This window comes from Acipenser ruthenus, chromosome 5 (assembly GCF_902713425.1).
Source record: "Acipenser ruthenus chromosome 5, fAciRut3.2 maternal haplotype, whole genome shotgun sequence".
NCBI classification, from domain to species: Eukaryota; Metazoa; Chordata; class Actinopteri; order Acipenseriformes; family Acipenseridae; genus Acipenser; species Acipenser ruthenus.
The window spans coordinates 71,187,067-71,211,538 of NC_081193.1; the positions used below are offsets into that span (position 1 = coordinate 71,187,067).

General features: G+C 37.0%; 1 protein-coding gene across 12 annotated transcripts in view; it reads right to left on the minus strand.

Annotated features, from left to right (window-relative positions):
• Positions 1-23,800, minus strand: part of LOC117402982 (EH domain-binding protein 1-like) — a 157,118-nt gene extending 133,318 nt beyond the window's left edge. For 8 of the 12 annotated variants that reach the window (XM_034004751.3, XM_034004754.3, XM_034004748.3 and 5 more), the window contains exons 1-2: positions 23,464-23,800; positions 22,353-22,768 (exon numbers count right to left, since the gene is read on the minus strand). In XM_034004751.3, the coding sequence (XP_033860642.3) occupies positions 22,353-22,456 (104 nt within the window). In that variant the 5' untranslated portion in view covers positions 22,457-22,768; positions 23,464-23,800. The remainder of the gene's footprint in view (positions 1-22,352; positions 22,769-23,463) is intronic. The other 4 variants (XM_034004758.3, XM_034004757.3, XM_034004756.3 and 1 more) reach the window with 1 other exon arrangement.
• Positions 23,801-24,472: the final 672 nt, after the last annotated feature.

Sequence of the window (24,472 nt, forward strand, 5' to 3'; positions counted from 1 at the left end):
AATACAAAAATGAAGAGGAACGTTACTGGGGTAAGAATTGGAATAATTACAAAAAATAACAACTAAATAAACCTAATTTTCTAAGCTTGGTTCCATTTTTAATTCATCTGCTCAGAATATGCATTACACCCACAGTCAATATAAAGATGGTGCGAAAACAATATATCTTCACCAAATGAAGACCCCCTAAACTGCAGTAGGTACAGCCGGTGTGGAAAGTTTGCATTAAGTTTGAAGATTCTTGCCAAATGTATACAGCGACAAGATGATACTGTGTGCAAGTACCACTCAAAGAAAACATTAAGTCACAAACACTAGGCCACTAGGTGGAAATGTGCACCAACACAAAAATCATCCAGGCAGTGAAGGGGAAAAAAAAAGTAGTATTACAATGAATGCCAAATCCAACTGAAGCATGCTCCAGTATAGTACAGTACTTAATTACAGCACATGGAATATCCTCTCTATTACTAGCGATGCCAGTGTTTTGTCACCCCCTATTAAATGGTGTGTGTGTGTGTGTGTGTGTGTCACACATTCCCTGCCACATAAAAGCTGCTTCCCCAGCAGCAATAATGAAGCCAGTAAATACGACAGGTCAGATTTGAGAGGAGGCTCATGGACATCACTACTCTACAGTTGTTTCACAGGCTAAATAAATAATGACATGACTGCCTAATTTACAATAGGTATCAGTTGTCAGGTACGTACAGAGAGAAATCAAACAACCCAGCCATCTCCAGTTATTGGAGATCTTGCTGTATTTGACAGAAGCAGATTTACCAATACTTTTCTTATTTTGTTCAGTGCAGCTCAAATATTTGTTTTACTGTTGGCTAATTACAGTACCTAGAGTATTACTAGGAGTTATAGTGCATGGATAAATTATTGTTTAAATAGGATGTTCATGGCATCCATGACCATTACATGTACTGTAACTACTTACTACTAGCAGACATGTACTGTAGTCAAATGGATGAGCATCTCCAGTACATTGGCAAACAGATGCATGCACGTCTGGTTCAGAAATGAGATATACTCTACGGCAAAGACATACCAGCTCAGCTACACAATTCCACACTGCTTTTTAAAGAAGCAGGGTCGACCTGGGTGACACTAGCAAGTACGCAATGCCCCAGAAGCAGCAACGTTCACAGGACCACACATTCATCTGTTCAGGCTTTCAAGAGGGAATGCTTGTTACAGACACTTCCATTCAAGTTTCTCTGGATTGAATCGGTCGACCCAAATGTTGATTAGAGCAAATGTTTCTTCGTCCTCCACACCAATCTGGCTCATGGTGTGTGTCAAATCAACAAATATATTTTGAAACAGTAAACAGAAATGGCTCGCAAGTTCCTTGCGGAGGTAAAACCTTCACGCAGACGTGGCTGTTTGTTACTTCGTCCGCTTATGGATGCCCACCCTGCATTTTGTCTCCCTCGAGCTAGGGTCGACGCGAGTACGTGGTTTCACACTACGCTGGACTGTGACCCGGGTAGCCAAAACCCAGGTCGGGACTTGGGTAGGAGCTCCAGTCTGAAAGGGGCTATAGGATTAAGGATATCAAACTAACCCTTAAACAAGACATATCTTACAGTTACTTGTGTAACATACTGTACAAGCTTTATATTGAATCACCACACTGTGTACGTTTTTTGAAGAATACAAAGATTATTAAAATGCAATTCATAAAAAGTCTCAGAGCATCTAAACTGCAGTTATTTACAAAACTATTTCTGGAACTATATTAATTTCCATTGTCCATTCACATAACCTACATTAGGCCTATATCAAGATATGCTTTCAGACTAAGTTTTCACTGAAAGCAAGTTAGAATAGCAATGCAAGCTATTTAATAAAATATAAAACCACAGCCTGCCATTGTTTCCAAGTACTACAGTACTTTACTACACTATACACAGTAGTCTTTGTCAAATATTTTATGGTTTGCATTTACTAGACATAAACCCTTAGGCTTTTTACTGTCTTAACTATGCAACATCTTTCCCTGTCAGTGTGTTTACAATGCTGGCTTTCTAACTCTGACATTCACCTTCCCCTATGCTCAAGAAAAGCAGTGGAATTCTGGAAAGGGAATCAGAAAGCTCATCTATAGCGCTGTATCTTCCAAGACTTTTCAAAGTTGAAATTGCATAAAATAAAAAATTAAAAAATTAAAAATGGCACTGAAGCCAATGCATGGTATAACATAATTTCAAACCATAGGGCCTAGGCCTACATCTTTAACAGTTCTGTGTATTCACAACTTGTACATTAGGAATTCTTACAGGATAATTTCGTCTCTGGCAAGTGTCCCGAATGGCTAGGTTTTTTTTTCTATTCCAGGAGGCTAGTTTGCCTCCCAGTGATTCAGCCCAGGGACAGAGCCTCTATCGATATACGCAAGCAGACTCAAAAGGCCTACCACGCATAAATACTTTCCTATAAATGAGTCTTTTCATAAAACTGTGTCCACAGGCCTTTTCAAGACACCACAATTTATCATTAATGTTTGGAATTTTTATATAAATAAAACAAAGCAACTGTATGAAATTCTGCTGACAGAATCATTAGGCAATGTTATGCAATTTTTTTTTTTTTTTTTTAAATACAGTTTCCATTTAATTTATCTCGCACTCATTGTGCCATTGTGAAAAGTCTGACATTTTTTTTGTATTCTGAGATTTTGCCTGATAAATATAGCACATACTGCCAGTCAAATGTCACTATTGTTTACTGTTGTGATGACCAATGCATTTTGCATACCAGCTGGACTTCAGCATCTATAACTCAGTGTTCCAGATATCTTCTTTGGCACAGACTGCAGTGAGTTTATGAACTGTGCGATGAACTAGAGTAAACAGTGAAGACCAAATACTGTAGCATGGAGATGTCTGTTATTCTGATAGCTATATTTTGTGTTTGTTACCGGGAGATTTGCTCCATATTGGGAGTCAATCTTACATTAACAACAACAAAAAAGTACCACGGTGAATTAGGGCCAAGTGCTTCAGTCTCCTTCAAATTTACAACCAATAAATACAGTGCATGTCAAACATGTTATACAGTGGTTTTATGAGGCAATTAATTGAGTACAATTGTTGTACCGGACAGCCCCTTTTATAAAGACTTCATAATGAAAAGCACTACTGTAGACAGTAGCAGACGGTCATGTTATAAATATAAAAACGTGACTGTTGCTGATGCCAAGTTATTCAAAGTGGAAATCCCGAGTGGCGCATCCAGTAAAAGGCGCTCTGTGTGGCATGCAGGATGCGCTCTATAGCCTGGAGATCGCAGATTTGAATCCAGGCTGTCATTGCCGACTGTGACCGGGGGTTCCTAGGGGATGGCACACAATTGGTCGAGCGCCACTCGGGTAGGAGGGATTAGGTCGGCAGGGCAATCCACGGTTCACCATGCATCAGGGACCCCTATGGCTGATAGGGCGCCTGTGGGTCTGCAGTGGATCTGTGTTGTCCTCCGACACTATGAGCCTTGTGGCTTTGCTGTGGATCCGCAGTGCGAAAAATGACGGATTGGGAGGGACACCTTTCGGAGGACTCGTGTTTCAGCCTCCGTTTCCCGAAAAATAATAATTGGGCATTCGAAATTGGGGAGAAAACCGGGGTAAAAACCATTGGCGACGACCAAAATAAAAAAATTAATTAAAAAAAGTGGAAATCTTATTTATACTGAGCATCAAAATAAACTTATCACTTATATTTGAGCATCAAAATAAACTTCACTTATATTTGGATAAAATTCACTAGATGTGATCAAAATGCCAAACTGTTTTAGAGCAGGTCCAGTGACTTTTTATTGTGCTGATTAACGATTGACATCACAAAGATGCTGCAAAAAGACCTGTCTGTCTATCTTGGGCAGGTGTTGTGACTCTTGGTCTTCCAATTCGTGGCCTGTCATTGACAGTGTGTGTCTCGTTATACTGTCTTGCCAGGTTTGAAATTGCTGGCTGTGAGCACCCAAGACGGCGAGCCACAGTACGCTGCCCTAATCCAGCCTCCAACATGCCGATTGCACAAAGGCGCTGCTCTCTTGACAGATGTGGCATATTGTATTTTTTCTGTGATTTTCTTTATTGCTTTTATTCAAGCTTGCAATTCAACAGCTGAAATCAATCCATATCCAGTGTCCAATCAACTGTCTCACTAATTAGGTGATTAAGTGCAAATGCTTCAGTCATAGTCACTCAAGCGTGTCATGGTCAAGGATGAATGATCAAAAACATTTTGTCAATGTCCATCATTTATGTACCTTATTTTTTTTCTTAGTGTTATAATAGTGATAAGTTTCTTTTGATGCTCGGTATATATTGGAGACCTTGGTTAGTCAATTACTAGAGGTACTAAAGCTGTAAATCAGTTTCAAATTAAAAATAAGAAGAAGAAAACCCCAATATTGTACTCTCTTTTGGCTAGATATTCTAGATGCGAAAAAGCCACATATGACAGCAATGAACATTAACAGTACTGTAAATCAGTATCTAGAAACATACCTTCCATCTATGGCTAGCCACATTTTACAAAACAGGTCTGTTGTCAGATTCAACTTTTTGCTGTAATGACGACATGTTCAGTTCATGCTTTTCACCCACAAACAACACTGCAATAAACCGAGACGCATGTCAAGGCAATTTGTCTGTGAAACCAGACATGATTGTATTGCACAGACTTGTGTAGTTACTGTACAGTGCCAAACCTATATAAATCTGCTACTGTCATACTACACACACTACTACAGTACTGCTTTTTACACACTGCTCCTGTACACACAGTTTGGCACCCACAATACAACATGATTTTTACAATTTACAGTAAATGTGCTGAACAGCACTGAAAGTGTCTGACAGATCATTATCAATTCCTTGTGTTGCTCAAACTGCTGATATCAGACACTCACCAGGTTTGAGAAAAGATACAAGTACCTATAATTGCCATTTGCACTAATAAATTCTCAGTATTTTTAAAAAAGCTGGCAATCAACTCAATCAGTCCAACATCACATTTCCTGGTTTTGACTTGAGTCTTTCAATCAAAATCAGACAAAGATTATAAAAACGGGCTGACTGACGTACTACAGAAAGATGCACGCAGTGGAGTGCCGTGGAGTGTAGATGCCTACAGGTTTTGAAGTAACCCACTCTGAGCTCAAACTGAACATTTGTGATTTACTTAAAACCATCCTTGCTGTATGAATGTCACTTTACTGGTCAATGAACTACTACCCTTTAATAAACAACTGATGTGAAAACCATTGTCCGGATTATTGGAAAAAATGACAGACAGCGTTACATAGGCTACCCCTTGAGACAGCTTGCTCCTTACAAGCATTTGCATGTATCTGAAGATGCAAAAATGACATATTCTTAGTAATCAAATGGTGTGGATTGGATAAAATTGACAACAAATGCCACACCCTGTCATTCTGCAGTTATTCATCAGTCCCAATGGATTTTGGTGAGTAGAGTACTACTGTATGCTGTAACAGTTTATACAGTTTAATTTACAGTAAAGCCTATGATCTTGCCAGAACCAAACAGTTACTGTACAACTGTGGTTGTTTGCATTTTCTGACTGTGTACTGTAGAGAGTAAACAACAATGAAGACCAGTTACTGTGTTTTATTTGTTTTAAAGCCCTTTTGTTTTGATAGCTTATGAAGCCTACCTAAAGATGTTATATTATCTGGTCACAGGCCTGTATTTAGAAAACACACAGTCATGATTTGTCACAAAACGACCCGTTTACGATAATTTAAAGCAACAACAGTTCAAATATGTAGCTAAAGAAGGTGGTCTTCTTTCGCACTTGTTCTATATGGAATATGTTACCTAAATATGCAGATAAAATTGTATGGAAAGTTGCAAAACACTTTTTTGTGACATTTGAAAGGATACTGAATCTGTGTCTTAAAGTGGCACTGGTGACAAGAAAAACAACTTTTAAAATCAAAATAAGGTTAAATAAATAAATTCACTTTTATTATACCCAAGGCAATGGGCTGAACACAAAACCTGGCCATTACCGGAAGGTCTTGTTGAACACAACCGTCGGAAAAAGGCTGCTGGCACCCAGCAACCACAAAGGAAAAAAAAAAAAAAAAAACACAAGGAGAACAATACTGTAGTGTGAACAAAAACCAAACATGGCAAGTTTACATTTCTCTTTTATTGTCCTTTACCGTGGTTGTCTTTTTCGGTAGAAACCTAATAAGCCATTGGCCTACTACTGTAGCTCAGGTGTTCTCAGGCTTTTTTTTTTACTCACCCCAGCTTAGCATGTTTTTGTATATTTATTTTTTTTATCTTGGAGCCCCCATCCACTACAACAGCAATAAATCATATATCAAAAATCAACCAATCACAGTGAAGAGACACCCTACACACAACATATTATTGTATTGGATACTGCCACCCAGCATGGCTAATGTGTTTGTTCAGAGATACCAAAATCAAGTCTAATAGTACTAGTAATAGTGCTGCTGTTGTAAGTCAGTGGTAGATTTGGCCTGGTACTGCAAAGCAGATCAGTGTGAGGTTCAATGTTTGAAAGGGAGAGTCACAGGTCGTCTTCTACTTAGGTCAAGAGGCCCAAATGTCCAGGTTTTTAAACAAAAGCGGTTACCTTGTCTGTAAGGAGGAGGATATTTGCGTCCTTCCCTTGCATAGGTGCATTCTATGAATTCAGACAGTCAAAAATATCAACCGAAGTAAGCAAGCAGACAACCAAGAGGAATCTTGAAAGCAGTTAACTAGACCAGACTTTGCATCAGACGACAGCAACCGATCCATTTTATGTATTGAAAAGGTGTACAACACGGCAGGAACAGAACTGTCACTGATTTTTAAAACACAAAATCCCCCTCAATTGGGTCTCTGCTTTAAGTGTGCCGGTATCATAGGCAAAAAAATTAATTAATAAAAAAAAAAAAAGTCAGTTTGTAAAATTCACATTTAGAGTTTTAAAATTTCAAATTGTATTATTTATTTTTTTATTTATTATTATTATTATTTGTATTATTATTATTTATTATTATATATTATTATTTATTATTATTATTATTATTATTAATTATTATTATTATTATTATTATTATAATTTTGATGTCAGTGCATTTATCTGTATATTTGCAGTTTAAAAAATAATAATAATATGTACACATCATTTATAACATATTTCAGTGCACATTCCGCGACATATGATACTTTACCTGTGACACTGCCATGAATTTTAAAGAAAATTTCCGCAATTTTCACAGGGCTTTAATTATAAGTCAGATAGAAGTCTCCTGGAGTCAGTTGATAAATATTCCACTAATACCCAGATAACTGACATGCATACAGTTGCATATAGATATTAATCTTCTTGTTTGTCCTGCAAAATGTAAATGTCTTGTCCCACCAGCAGGGAATTCAGCGTAGTATTATCCATTTATATTTTGCAATCTGGCTGAACTTGAAGGAGTTATCTACAGGGCATGTTACACCATTAACCACCTCTTGAGTCTTTTGAAATCTGTTTCACACTTACTGCTAAAGCCAGCCAGCCACTGGTTGAATTGATAAGACTCTTACAACTCAAACTGGAGCAGCACTCAAGCTCCTTATACAGCTGATGACTCTTGGCCCTTCACGTATCTACTGTACTATAACTGGGTACTGTACAGTACATTATTGCACAACTGAGGATATTACCAAGAGGTATTGTAGGACACCTATGCATTATTTAAGTCACACAGCTACAATAGGTTTCCAACACCAGTAGCACCATTTTAGATACATGTACTATCTTGATACAGATGCCTGGACTCTTACTGGAATTCTACCCTGTGCTCATGCCCTGCAGTACATATGGGGTAGGAAACTCATCCTGGACTACATATTTAATAGGTTATATTAAATGATTACTGTAGTGCTTCAGGACCTCAATAGGAGTTTAATTGATTCAATTCAATAATTACAGACTTGATTGAAACAAAAACTCGCACTCAAAGTGCAGACATCAGAGACTCCTTCTCTTTGCCCTTCCCTTTCACATTGCGGTTTCAGTGACCTTCAATACTGTACACAAACAGTAGAGTAAATAGTGGTGAGGGAGCTGGGGGCTGTTCAGTGACTAGAGTCAACCAAAATGTACTTTAGCTAAAAAAATTTTTTAAAAAATTTATAAAAAAAAACTTACTTTCCTCAGAGAAACCGATTACTTTTTTTGCACTGCTAATCAACAGCTGTAATAACTGGCCACTGCTGAACTAAAGCTTCCACGAGCTTCCTGTAAAGTCTTTTTACAGCATGAGTCACACATCTTTGTCCATTGTACAGCTGTAAAGACTCCCTGATCTCCATCTTTTTCTTGATTGCTTTACTGCAATTAGCTGTGTGTTTATGAACTGTTTGATGTGTAATGAGTCCAGTAAAGTTTAATTTACTGGACAAATCTAGTTCTACTGAATGTACACATTTTTTGCAGTACTACAGTATTTGTCTCAAATCCTTGCATCCAATGATGAGAAGAAATTACAGTATTTTAATAATGTCCATCCAATTCTGAAACTAGAAATGGGAGATTTTTGTGAACAAAAACAAACAAATCGTCAAGATCATAATGCAAGAGAAATATCAAACTGAATGGTTGATTAACATGTCAAGTAAAATGGTTAAGTGAATATGATCTGTACGTTGGTATGTCCAGAGGTTAAAACAATGTGGCTTTAAATGGTTAATACAGCTATCAACTGGCTGAAAGGAGAGTTGTCAGGATCATTGATATGTGGCACTGAAAACAAATGTGGCACTTAAAATCCTATCCTATCAGCGTTCCCTCTAAGCTGTTTAGATACTGAGAAACTTGCCGTTTTGACTGAGAAATGGTAAATTATCAGTGAGAAACCATGGGGCCACGCATTAACGCTTGAATACATTATTTTTGTTGCATTATACAATTTTGAAACAATATTCAACACAAGTATCTCAGCAATTTTCCAATTTTCTTTAAATTGGAATTTATTGTGGCTCTGCCTCAGATTCTGAATCATCCTCTGGTTTATATACGATACCCACAATAGAACTTAACCAGAGGATATTAGCAGAGTATAAAGCCCATACTGTATCTCAATGCAGTAGGTCTTGATCACCTGGACACTAAAAAGTGACCTGACCCTAATATGGTAGCCATCTTAGGTCATAGGTCAAAGTGAATAATGGCGTTCCTTTTGCCCAAATGCTTTCCATATCCATGGAGTAGCAATGGCTTTCCAAACTCGTATTAACTCTCAGAGACGGTTAAAGAAATCATTGGACAATGATATATTCATTAATGCAATACAGTGCAAATGCAGCGACACAACATGATCACTGATATTTTAGAGAAGTGTGCAGAGTAATGGTTGTTGTTTTTAATTTGTGCTAAATTAACTGTGCATGGATTGCAATTAAAAATTGACTGGGCAATTTAACAGAAATATCTACTTAGCTAAAGCTGTGCATTGCCTTCAGCTGTTTCACAACTCCAACTACTGCCAAAGCACATGCCATTAAGACATGCAATCATTTATCATGTCCATTTCTGTTTTAAACTGGCTACTTTAAGTACTAACATTGATTTGTATAACATAAATCAATTTGTACTTTGTTTTGCTGTAATAGGCAGCAACAAAATGATTGTCAGTCATTGTTACACTTAATCTGAAATCTAAACATATATGGGTTCATTTGTAACATACTGTACCAGGTACTGCACAAGTGGCCATGTCAATATAGTGGGTGTTTTTTTTTTGTTTTACCCTTTGCTTCTGTACCTGACAATTGCCTCAAAATAAGTGGTGACATGTAAACGACAAAAAGTATACTGCTCATTATAGTTCAGTGTTGCTAGGTACTGTCCAATATATACTGATATTAAATCTTCAAGATACCTGGCATTTTAATTAACACATCACTTTGCTTTAGATTTCAGAACTGATATAGCAGGTTTATTTGATTTCTTGCACCTGGGTGCTCATTTTATTTCTGAACCTGAGGTCTCAGATATTGATTTGCATGTTAGTGTACAGTTTGTTCTGTATGCTGTGTATTTTTGTTCTACAGCATTATATATATATATATATATATATATATATATATATATATAGACACGCACACAACAGTTTTAGTCAAAAGTTTACATACCCCAATGGAAATTTATCATTACTAGAAATTTCTCAAAAATAAATAAATTAGAGGAAAAATCTTTATTAGCAAAACTGCTTTTGTGGATGAGGAAAAAATGTTACAAGAAACAGAGGTCTACAATTATTTATTTAAACCCTGAAAGGGAACATTTAATTAATTAATAGCTAGGCACCTTTAGCAATAATAACTTCTTTTAAACTATTAGGATATTTGTCAATGAGCTTTTGGCACGATTCTTTAGTGATTTTTGACCATTCTTCAATGCAAAATCATTCAAATTCCAAGGACTTCTCTTGTGCACAGCCTTCTTCAACTCATATCAAAGATTCTCAATCAGATTTAGATCAGCCAGTAGGCCATTCCAGAACCATGACTGTATTCTTCTTTAACCAGTCTGAGGTAGATTCTGATGTGTGCTTTGGATCGTTGTTGTGTTGGAATGTCCAGTTGCGCTTTAAACCAAGTTTGTAGCGGAGGGTTTTAGATGATTAGACAATATCTTTTGGTAAGCTATGGAATCCATTTTACCATGTATTGGAACTAAATTTCCTGTGCCATTAAAGGAAAAACAGCCCCATAAAAGGATATTACCACCTCCATGCTTGACAGTAGGTATGGTGTTCTCTTCTCTGTACGCCCCATCAGACTTTCTCCAAACGTAAAGACTATCAGCATTACCAAATAGCTCGATTTTTGTTTCATCGCTTTTTCCTTGGCCTGCGACCATTGAGACTTTCACCATGCAATACTCAACCTATGGCTGAAATGGAAACTCCAGTCCCACTTGCAGCCAATTCACTTTGAATATCTTTGGCAGTCAATGTCGTGGAATCACATGGAAAAATACTGGATCTGCTTTTAAAGACATTTCACTCTCCCACACATACAGCATTATACAGTAATGAGCATTTCCAAATCAATTGAGCAGGAAGAGCCAAGGACAAATCTGTGCGATTGTAATACTATCAATTGTAATTCTAAATAGATTTTCAAATTAAAAGTATAGATGTAGCTTTTATGTGCAATGCCATGGACTGTAATGTTAATTTTAAATGCACATGAAGGAACTGCTTGGTACAGAAAACCTGGAAAGCAATGGTCAACAGTGCAACAGGCTCAGCTCCCTTGAAAGTATGCTTAACCACTGTTAAACTCACTCTGCTGAATCTAAACGACAGTACACTTACAATAAACACTGTGCAAGTAAGACGCTTGTGCATCAGTGGAGAAAAGAAACAGATTTATACAGTAAATGTCCTTTATACACTCCTGTCTGAAAGCTGTCAAATACATCTGGTTTCAGCGACCCTGTGATTAGCAATGCTACCTGAGGTAAGGTAGTGCAAGAGTAGTGCTTCATGGGGTCTGTGATCAGATCATGTTCATTCATGTTGGTAAATCGCAGAAAACATTTTTATGCTTGTTTCAACAAATCCCCAAACACAAACGACAGTAGAATATATTGTTTACCTTAACCGTAGCACCAGTAATCATAGTACTAATTCTGGTATCGGCATTTGAAATCAAAGGTTGTTGAAGGTTTTTTGCAGAGTCAATTACTTTAACAGTGAATTTTACAACATCTATTTCTCACCTGAGCTGAATAAAATGGTAGGCGTAACGAAGCACAGGACAACAGCATTGTGTTTATTATTATTATTTGTTTAATTACCAGACGCCTTTATCCAAGGAAACTTACAGAGAACTATGCATCAGCTGCAGAGTCACTTACAATAACGTCTCACCCAAAAGATGGAGGGCAAGGAGGTTAAGTGACTTGCTCAAGGTGACACAGTGAGTCAGTAAGTGAGCCAGGATTTGAACCGGGGACCTCCTGGTTACAAGCCCTTTTCTTTAACCACCGGACCACACAGCCTCTGTTTACAATGGCAGGGTAAAAGAACTGAGGCACTGCTCCGTTCTGAGCTCAGAATTAGCTTGCAAATGACATCTAGGAAAGTAGATTACTGGACCTACAGTATAACACACATTCAACATGTCTTGTTTAGCAGCCCACATTTTGCATCTCATTCATTTCTACCCAGTTTTCAGTGAATGCGGAAGGTCATCGAGTACAGGAAATCAGCTGGGATTTGAATCCAGGATCTCGCAGCTCCTTTGATTTTACTTCTCCAAGCACAATATTATAATGGATCCTTCTTACTTTGTTATTTATTTAAATATTGAGTTAAAATATTTTGTTTTTATCAAGTGACAAAATTGGTGCACAAGATTGTATTGCACTTAGTTTTTTGGATTATTTTCTATGATTTGTATGACTTCTGGGCCATTTATTCATCTTAAACTGCATGCCAATGGATTATGTACTGGGTGCCTTAATCAGTCCATGTTAATATATTATGTACTGGGCGATTTCAAGTTTCAGTAACACATGCATTTTTGTGGCATTTCGGCACATTTTATTGGCAGCTGTCAGCAATACTGGCCTGAAATGAGGTTACCAGACCGAGAACTGTAGATGGACAACTGTCCCAGGCGTTCGAGAAATGTATGCAAAGTACAAAGTTCTGCATACTCCATTCTTTTGCAGTGGCAACAATGCTGAAATGTGTAGCCTAGTAAAGACAAGCCAAGACAAGCATATCTGGGGAAATGTTTGTCTCTATTGCTACTAGAGCTCTAGGTTTACAACAAATATGATAAATATGCAATAAGCCCCAAGCAACATTTAGACTAACATATTCATGTGCAAAAAAATAGTGAAACATACTTTCTTCTTGGCTAGAGAACTATTAGTACATTGTTATTCATTAAAAAAAAATCAAATCAGTGATATACAGCACTGTTAAGAAAAGCATTAAAAGTATCTCAAGTTCAAAAAAACCCTAAAACAAAAACAGATGGTGTTCTGCCAGGGGAAATCGAGTGAAATACAGTAGCTTGTCACTGCGATAGACAGGACAGACGGGCTGGCACTGCAAGTTGTCAACAGATCAGACTAATTTGATAGTACAGTACACTGCTCTTCCTACCATGGCCTACATTAAATTTTCATTAAAAAAAAAAGAAGTAGGAGGGCAATCACCGTTTCTTTGCTGGAAAACTACAGTAATACAGTCTGGTTTACAGTAGTGCAGTGTTCACATATTAGAAACATGACTTAAAAGGCATTGGTCAAACATGACAAGCTCTCTTACAGTGCTGGTCTAAGATTAAGGACTGATAGAATCACCAGCAGGGAGATATGGTGTACAGAATGCAAATAATAATTTATAATAGTTCTACAAGCAGCATAGAGTACGATCAAAGATTTAAAAAAATGAGATAACCATCACCTGATGTACTGTATGTCTGCTGTATACAGAATGTAAAAATATAAGTGGGAAAGATTTCTGACTATACAAATCTCTTTCATCTTTTTATTGTGTACACAACACAGCACTGATATTCCGCTACTGTATGTACTTTGGAATATTTTTTGTAACTTTCAAAAAACTGTATAAATTACACTTGTTGTGTCAGTTGCCATGTGCTTGTATCATTGTATGTATAAATACAGCTTATTGTGTACTAATTGAATTTAACCCTTTAAAAAAAAAAAAAAAATGAAAAAATTAAATGGTACATAATTTCATAAAAATACTAATTATTTAGTACTTCCACTTTCTGCATCCATTTTGGCAATCAGCATCACTGCTGGCTACTCAGCAACGCCAAACGTCCGCTTTATGTACACCAGTAGAAACAGGCTAAACACACCCATGGCATTCACCCAACAATAAACACTAGCCAGGGAAGAAAGCAGGGACTCCACTGTGAATGCAGGGTGTAAAAATGCATAAGAGTTTTTTTCTTTTTTATGATGGTGGGCTTAAATCGGTACACTTACCCTACCTGTTTAACAGCAATATCTTGTTCCAATTTCAAGATCAGTCGGTTATATTTTTGTTGTCTTCATCGATTTGAATGGAAGATCGTGATTTTTGCTTTGTGTGTATTTCTTTAGTAAGAGCCCTAATTTGATTATTATTTATTATTATTATTATTTATTTCTTAGCAGACGCCCTTATCCAGGGCGACTTACAATTGTTACAAGATATCACATTATTTTTACCTCCAATTTATACAGTTGGGTTTTTACTGGAGCAATCTAGGTAAAGTACCTTGCTCAAGGGTACAGCAGCAGTGTCCTCCACTGGGGATTGAACCCACGACCCTCCGGTCAAGAATCCAGAGCCCTAACCACTACTCCACACTGCTGCCCTGATTACAGAAAGATTCACTGTTAAGTAAATTACAATTCAATTTCCAGTAAGTATATGAGGTTCTAAAAGACATATGCAGGAGTGATCAGATAGGGGGGAGGCTGAAATATAACAATTAGACACACATTTTAATATGTGGATAGAAATAAGCCAGTAGTCTATTCGAGATTTTTGAGAATTGTTGCTAGAATGAAACCATGAGAATTGCTTGACACAGGGATAAATATGGTGCCATATGTCTGTCATACCTAGCTCATTACAAAACTCAAGGATCGATGAGTTATAACTAGGCTTGCTACTATTCGATTTTTATTATTTTGCCAAATCAACTATTAATAGCGATGTATATATTTTGAAAGTACGTACAGTTTTTTTTCTATATCTTTATTTTTCAATTCAAGCAGAGCATGGGTGAAATCGACCTAAAAAAAAAAAACACCACCTCAGACTTTTTAGGTCATTGAGAAATTCAACATGCAACAAAACCATGGGGACCAACATTCTAATTGAAATAACGTTTGGTCACAGCGAAGCTATACCTTACAAAGCTAAAGTTCCTACACAAAATAAAAAATGGTCTCAAATAAACCGTAGAAAACGCAGCATATAAAGTGTATTACATTGACTTTTATAGCAGACATTTACAAGTAAAAATAACATGCACAGATCAAAACATTAGATAGTTGAACAGCACTAACTTGCACTTATTATTCTGAGCTCCGCCCCTCTCCTGCTTCAGCACTCAGTCACTGGAGGCAAGGCAGACGGGCCTGCTTCGTCCTGCCGCAGAGACTTCAGCCGTCGATCAGGGTATTGTGCACAATACTCAGTAAGTGTTTTCCTCTTCCGTCCCATTTTCAAATCAAACTAGTAACTGTCACCATATAACTATAATAGCAAAAGCTTACCCGCACCTTAACCCGCTAATTTCAAAATAGGCGCTTTGAATGACAGGCACTTTGAATGACAGGCGCTGTAGCTGGTAAATGAAAGTGCACAGTCGGTCTTGATGACTGACAGTCATTTAAACGAATTAGAGCATTCTAGCACTGCTTCAGCCAACGAGATCTGTCAGAACAGGATGAAATGACCGACAGTGAAACTACACTAGCCTATCAAGGGACCACCGAGTTGACTGACAGCGACCCCTAGCCATTCAGAGCGGAACTGAGACGGGACAGACAGCAAGTATAAAAACTACACAGAATAGAGAGATTTCTAAATTACTATTCTTGGTAAGAAAAAATAATTGCGAGTGGTTTTACAGACGTTTATCCTATATAAATTTATTTCAGTCGAACTCATATTTTTTTGGGGAATTCAACATTTAACGATCTTTACAGATTAAAATAAAAAAGTAGCACGCCTAGTTATAACAATGCGATTCATGTTTTAAACGGTCTAGCCATTCGTCTGCAGCTATGTTGGTCACAAGCTTTTATCATACTGTCAGTCGAGTAAATTATTTTCCATTTTTTAATTAGGGAGCAAATAGTAGAGAGTAGTCATTTATTCCTTGTTATATTACTGAACCATAAATGTTAATCAAATGTGATTAATCTCCTCCAATTTTAAGAGAGAAAAATAGCATTTTGTTTAGTGTAATTTCTAAGGCCCGTGCTTTTCTAACAGTTTTCATGACTGACAGGAATACATTATTATCGTTTTAAACTCAGTGTCAGCAGAGATGTTAAAACTTCTACTGGTAAAATATCTATTTAGTCCAGCTCTCAGCGTTATAAAACGGGAGACTGAATACTGTGGTCTCCAGTTGAACTTCTTGCACTGGCATAAAATTCCCTTAATATTGTTGAGATTTTTTTTTTTATTTCCTTAAAATGAATGTCCATATTTTTTTCCGTTTTCTTCTGTTTCATTTAGCTGTTCCTCATCTACTGTTGTGTCTACTATTGACAGTTGCTGATGCACTTATTTTTTTCTATTTTTCAGGTGGACTGCTGTCTTCACTCGGAAAGTTGGTGTTGTGCCAGTTATCTGGAGTTTCATACACCAATAATTTAAAGAAATAGGTGGAATGTCACTCATTTTTGGCAGTAGTTTTGTAACTAATAACAAATAAAATGGCAGTTTGTCATGCAGTTTAGAATGTAGTGGTGCGTAGTGATTTATTCAGTGTGAAGCAGCTTATTAGTATGCAAGCTATGGTATACGCTATATATATACGTACGGTCATGTGATGCTGTTTAACCAAATCAGAGGTTAAGCCGTGTTATAAATAGATATACACAAATATACATACACACATACAAAATAATAACGTCCCTACATTTACGTCAGTACCTTCATTCACTTAAAACTTGCAGTCTATTGTCCATCATGTGTAATTCTCTACCCTTCAAAGTAGCCACAGGCTCCATGGAAAACAGCCTTTTCCTTGCTTCTGCAATCCTTGGCCACAGTTTGTTAGGTGCCTCTCTGACTTGCACATGTCTTCAGCAAAATTTTGCCTCTTTAGATGCTCTCCATACCTCATCTTGGAAGATTCTCATAGCGAATTGAATTATAATTCGTCAAAGTCTATTATCGCCATTATTTTTATGACCGGGTCTGTGAACACAATCAACCACATCTTGCATCTTGGTAGCTGGGTAAGGAATTATTTTGGCCAGTATACAGATAACGATCTCTCTGATGTTCCCTCCAGGTTTCCCTGGAACTCCGTTTAGTCTCAGTCCCCAACGTCTCTTATATCGGTCGTGTTCTAAACAGGCTTCTTTGAGCTCCGCATTTTCTTTTAGCAGCTAGAGCTCATTTGACTCTTTAGCTTAACAATGTTCTCTTTGCTGTCCTTTATTTCCAGCCACATTAAACTCAACTGAGTAAGTGTTTTCTCTTATCTGCTTTTCAAAATAATTCAAACAAATTGGTTGTTTTTTTTAGAGTGATTGGGTGGCTCTGAATATAACTTCAATGGAAATCTCACAATTTACTCATTACTTTTGGCTTTGGGACCTTTCCAGGAGTCAAGAGAGGCGATGTCACAGTTGTGTGATCCAGTGCCTTGTTCATGTCGACCCTTTGATCCGTTTCAATTTCTACCTCAGAAGCATAGTCAGGAAAGGCTACTGAGTCCATATTCTGTTTTTCTTGAGGAAAGTTCAGAGGTTTTGCTGCAGCCTTTGTTAATTTTTTAGTTTCCAAGTATAAAAAGGCTTGATATACAGAAGGTTTAAATTAACCTCTTCTTTCCTTTCACCATTTAGTATAATTATCTGCCGAGCAGATTTCAGTTTCGTCGTTCACTTATTAAAGCATAGCCGGAAAAAAAAGCATAAAAGCAAAACACATAGAGTTCGAAATTAAATTAAGTCACATCTTAATTACAACCACTAATTTTAGTCAAATTTAAGACATCGTTCTGTTTAGGGCTAAGGAGTAGCACTCAAATTCTGCTCATTCCGCCATCTTGTCCTGCCTTCGTTGTTCGCAAACACTACTGCTACACAGATTCACATCTTAACCCTTTCAACAGACTAGGCTACTATTTACATTTACCCTATCCAAACGGCACTACATTGCCTCAATATATGTTGAACAATGTTGCTATTCCTGTAATGTGTGTGTGTGTGTGTTATTATCCATTAAGTGAAAAAAAGAAGACATACCTGAGAAACAAAAACACATTGGAAATGTGAAAAAACAGCAAGTTATCAAAAGTGCCCAGCCACTTAAAGTGGAGATATCAAAAACACAAGCCAAGTTTCAAGAAATCATTGGGGCAACTTTGCCCAGCACAAAGCAAATAGGCACAACTGTAAAAGCGGTGGGGGTCAAGGTTGCCCCAATTGTTTCTACTAACTTGTATCAGAAACACAAGCCAAGTTTCAATAAATCATTGGAGCAACCTTGGCCAGCTCCAAGCAAATAGGCACAACTGTCAAAGCGTTGGGGTCAAGATTGTCCCAATTGTTTCTACTAACTTGGCTTGTGTTTTTCAGGCGCAATAAAAACATATCGTACTTGCATCAAAAACACAAGCCATTCTGCGTTTTTTGTTTCAGATATTTTATTGCTGGACCAATTAATTTTCTTTTAGATGATATCATTTATTTTTAAAGTGGTTATATGTAACATTGACATTCTTGGCAGCTAAAAGGTTCAAGTTTTTCTTATCTAAAATCCAAAATGAAACATAACCTGCTGTTATTACCGACCAAAGCATTTAATTATTAAGTTATATATGTCCCTCAATATATTTAGAAGAGGATGGTGCGATCCTACATTTTCAAGTTAGGAAAGAACAGTCATGATGCATCAAGTTAAAATGCATTTCCTAAGGGTTTCTGTAGTGTCATTCAGGATGTATAATTGTCGACTCTGAGCTTCAAAATATGACATTTCATTTTACTTGATGGGTGACTAACTCTTGTTTTGTGCAAGATAAGAAAATACCTTAGAAGCAAAAACATAACAGATAAGAGATCAAAGAAAGCATCTTTTGCCACTTTGATGAGAGCACATAATTAAAGTTGTAACTGCCAAGCCCTAACGCCACATATTTTATTCAGCTCATCACTGGCTTTTAAGGTAGATCTTAAACTGAGATGCATTATTCATTTTAGAAATACCTCAGCCATATAACGAAAAAGAGTAAAATAACAATTAATAGATCATGTTGGCCTATTTGTAAATTATTTTTAACATCAACATTCAAATATGAAGCTTATTTTACACTGCCTCAAGGGGGAATGGGTTAAGCATTTTTCTTTCAAAGAGTACTGAAAAGTGTTTCTGTAACGGATAGTTTTCCACTTGCTCCTTAGCAACATAAAATGCTCTGCCGCAGCATCGCAATATCTAGGCTTATATGGTATTCACAAAGGATCTGCTTTTTTTTTTTCAGGAAAGGAATGGAAAAAAAAGTTTTAAAGACACCAACAACTGTAGGTTACAATTTCAACAGCAATTTCTTTCTCCTCACGCGAAAGCTTGCAGATGCCAAATTGTTGTAGTCATAGTACTGTAAATGCAAAAGAAAACCTCGGAGACAGAACTCACTGAAAATCAGAAATGAAAGGAACAACAGTCTGCTGCTGGTGACCCTTAGTTTACTGGCTACAAACAACTGCATATTCATGGGCTGGATCACCAACAATTCCACATCTGCAACACACTCCTCAGCTGTATACAATAGCCCAACATGCAACACTGCTGTAGAAGAAATGAAGTGTTCCGACTAACGCATATGACCTGCAAGGACATTAGTGTCTCCAAGTACTCTGCAAGGATTGCATTTACAGGTTTTTTTTCAAAAACATTTCTCAGACTTGGATCTAGATTGGAGATTGGCTCACTCCTCCTGTCTGTCACTGAAATCACTGTTCACTTCATAAAAAATACTTGGGCAAGGAGGCAGCCTTGACAAATAAAAAGCCTGAATTGAAACTCTGAATCTGCATTCGAGCAACACTGCACAGCAGGGGTGTTATTTTGTCATTAAGTGAAGGCCATCTCCGGTGAGAATATAGAAGCCACATTTCTGTCAGAATAGCTTCAGGATTCACTGCCAGCATGTGCAGTACGTATCAAAGCAGCAACCTGCCCAAGAGTCTAGTGGTTTTCTTAAGTGGAAAAGGTAACTGATCGTTCCTAATGCCAAGGAGATTAGTCCTGTTGTGACATTTTACAAAACTGTCTAGCCTGGTTTAAGCCATCAACAGTACATGTACAATTTTACACATCTAATGTAAAATTGTGCGGCCATCCACGCACTCACTTCAATGGCAAAACAGTCTATATCAGATTATATAGAACTGTTTTTCTTATTAGAGCATAGCCAGGGATATGTTTGCTTGAAAACAGCCTGTTGTTACTGTACTTGTGCCAAGAGCAATATGAATGAAACTGTTACTCCTCACCTTTAAGTTATTTTTGTAGGATATAAAATCTAATTTTACTTGACACCTTAAAAACATTAATCTGAGAATGCCTGTCAGATGTCTCAGCCAGCTGCTTTTGTTTTTGATACTTCAGCAGTTTGATTTGGCACTATGAAAAGCAAAAGATCATTCTTGCCAAATACTGAGTCACAAATTTTAATAGTGGGTAACAAAAAAAATCTTCTAATACATTTTAGGTTTGTGTGGTTTCACAGACCCAGATTACTGTAGCAGTAGTCTTGAACTACTTTACTTAAGTAGTCCAAGATTATTGATAATAGGGGATCTGTGAAACCAGATGAAAAAATGTTTCTGTCCCTTGACTTCAACTGAAAAGCAGACTTGGCAATCTTTGAAAATCTGAATTGTATTGATTATTCTTTTTTTGACTAGACATTTCAATAGGTGAGAAATGCTTGCGTTACAGAATTTGAAGCTGTAAAGACACTCATGTATAATACATTTATATTCACCACTGCCCGGTACTTGTACATGCTTTTAGAACAGCTGTACACTTTACCAGACTCGTGAGGTGTTGCTTTAGCAACATATGGCAGATGTTTCTCACTTGTATTTTTGCAATGCAATAGCAATCTGATACAGAGCAGCATAGTTGAAAAAACATCCTTCCATAGTTTTTGCAGGAAGACAGTTACAATAAGTTATTGTACAATAAGGTACTGTACAACAATGGAACATGATAATGGATAGCAAAGGCTTCTCTGTAGGCATCACTCTCCTGGTCAGCTGGTTAGGTCCAAGTTTGTGATTTTCTAACTGCAATATTCTTACACGACTTCATTTAAAAGTACCATAGGAATGATCTCAAATTCTACCATTTTAAATGTGTTATAGGCTACAACCCCATATATCCTGCAAATTAAGTATGGTTTGGAAATGTAGCGAGTTTTGGATTCACACACTGTAGTTCCATTTTAATAGTTCCTTAACATGCAGGTTTCTTCAAATCTTATCTTCAATCTGGTCAACAAGTAAGTCTTACACAGTATTACAGACGTGATTAACAGAGAGGAAGCAACACTCACAGTAAGTGCATTGTAATGAACCAGAGTTATTAAATGCAGTCCTGTAAATGAAATGTTCTTTTTAAATTAATTTAATACAGAGAAATGCCAGTCATCTGTTTGTTCTGATAGCTTAGTGAGATTTACGGGGTCAGGTCACACGTTCTTTTTGTTTCATGAGGAGTAGCTACAGCATAGCAGTGTTCAGTATATGGATCTACATATTCTATACTGTATTACTGTTAGCCACTGCCTGAAAACCGTGACCCACTGCAACAGTCAAGTGAAGCTTGCTCCGATACACAATAAATCACACTGGCCATGAATTTGGAGGATTTTGAGGCTGTTTATAAAGCAAATAACAAAATTACACATTTGAACAAAGGTTACTGCATCATGCCCTGTCACCAAGATTGCATTGCATTGGAAAGAATATGGCGTGCTTAACAGAAAACAAAGAAATATCAACATTTAGATAAATGATGTGAACAAAATAAATCTTTTTTCTGCTAAAAACCCTTGCACAACTATCTGGCTTTAACCAAAATTAGTGAGTTCAAGTTAGAGCAAAGTGTACACAGTTCAGACTCACTGTCATACAGGCAACGCTAAATTGTAATTTTGGTGAGACCAGGGAGGTCTTATGCTATTGATAAATACATAAATAAATACATAAATAGGTATTAACATTAGATCTGATATATACATAACAATATACTACTGTATGCAACAGAAGGCCGTTTTTATCTTTCTAAATGGTAAATACACATACAGTATACTGTGATAAAGTGGAAAAACAAGTTATACTCGAAGAAGAAAAATGAAATCCAATTATTACAGTAACACTAGTGCAGCAGATGTCGCACTGGTGTTCGCGGGTGCCCCTCCCAGTCCCAGCTAAGCCTGCTCATTGTATTGATCACAGCTATAAAAGCTCTACATTCCAGTATAAGCAACGTCTGACCACACACAAACTGCAACACTGAAAAAATATGTATGCACTTACCATTTCTTTGTACATTCCACCATCAGTTCCTGGTAGGAAGCCACAAACTGGAACTTGGATGCATGTTTCCCTACACGTTGCAATCTTTTCCACACAGAAGCCATGTTTACTGATGATTTTCTTTATTATTCTTTGTTTTCTGGTGTTGAAGTTGTAATGCTTACGGAGATCCTCAATTTTATTTCACAAACATGACAAAAAAGCGATTGTAAAAACCAATTCCTAGCGCAGCTGGGTTTCTTGCTGAGGTGGCATGCCTTCTAATATTTTCATTATAAAAGCAGATGCGACGGTAAGAAATTCCTCTTGTTCTGATAATAGTCAAGTTTGACAGGAACATGCATGGCTATGAAGGAAGTTCCAGTTTGTATTTATGTAGTCATTCCTCTTCGGCTAAATGGCGTGGTGTCACCAACCTGAAAAAAGAGATGGGAAAGTGTAAACAAATAGAACTGAATAATACAGAACGAAGGCGTTTTTAAACTGTAACGCTTGGCTGGACGAGAACACGGTGACACCGTGTCGTCTTTTGACATTACACTGTAACTCTGCCTCACTCGCCGTTTAGATAGATAGATAGATAGATAGATAGATAGATAGATAGATAGATAGAGTCAGAGATAAATGAGCTACTTCTAATGAAATATTTTGTAATGTAAACTTAATTGAAAAATAACTATATTACTGGAACATAACAGTGGACAAAGGTAACCTTTTGCCTTTTTAATCGACGATTATTTTTGGTTTCACTTGTTTTACTAACAGCATTTAACTTGTTTCTCAGAATTGTTATACAATAAAGAAAAATTAAAAAACTAATCACGCAAACTGACAAATTAAAGCCCATGTAGTCAACCACATTATTTATGCTGTTAAAAATAAATATATAAAATGCAGATTCAGAAAGGTATAGTAGCCTGTGGGCATATTTTTTGGACTACACCACTTATAGTGTATTTATTCACATAGGACATAGGACTCTGAAAAGCCGTACTGTTATGCTAGCATTTCACAAATACTAATCAAATATCTCTGTATAACAACTTTCGAACACGTTCTGCTTCAATATGAAAAGTTACTGTATAAATAACTGTTAAAACATAGTGCTTACCTTGTACTTTCTCACATGTAACCCCTATCCTATTACAGTACTTCAATGTTGATCACTACTTCTGCAATATCACCGTTTCAATTAAAAAGCAATACCTTGCATACATACCACCTACCACGTTGACTTTTAAAACCCCCTACGTAAATAATAATTTAACCATTAAAAAAATAAAATAAAACAAAAACCCGGTCTTTCCAAGAAGAAGATAATGTATATTCCAACAAGCTCAGACTAAACTCAACAATAAACCCTCCATCATTTTCATCTAGCATTCACTCAAATGGGTAATAAGCTCTGTGGAAACGCCCCCTGGCTGGCGATTGGTTTTTCCCTCCCCGCAGCTTTTCGTCGGTGTTTATCGATTTCTGACAGATTACTTGATAGACCTAACGTCTGTCATACGCCCTTTCTATGTAATTGGTTCATTTCGTTGCCTGATTAACAAATTGGGCCCCACCCTTATGCTACAGGGGTAGGTAGAGACTGTTGTCCATCCCATTTCTGCAACGGCGATTGGCATTTATGCTCTGGTGACAGCAAATTGTTTATATAATTGTAACGTTTCATTGGCCTTTGTAAATGCCAGTCAAGTCCGTTGCCGCGGTTTCAAGTTTCTCTTTACAGTGCGAGCCTTTAACACGAGCAGTAATTGTGTTGCGCAGATGAGCAAGGTCGTGAGTTTTGAACCGTTTCTTTTTATTTCGTGGTTATTTGTGCACTGTTGTATTATGTTGTTTAGTCATACGTAATCCTAAAACTATTCTCTGTCCCTGGCTTGCTCAAGTGTTTCAAATATTTTCACAGAAAAGACGACGTCTTGCGAACTAGTTAGTGTGTATCTCAAGGAAGCCATACGTAATATCTCTTCCAAAGTATTGAAACTATAATCTTTGGTCCAGGCCAGCTGTAAAGTATCAATTTGATGGTTCTATAAGGTACAGCGTGAAATATAATGTAATTTGTTCTCTAAGAAAAGCTAGTCATTTTGTACATGTTACTGCTATTTAGA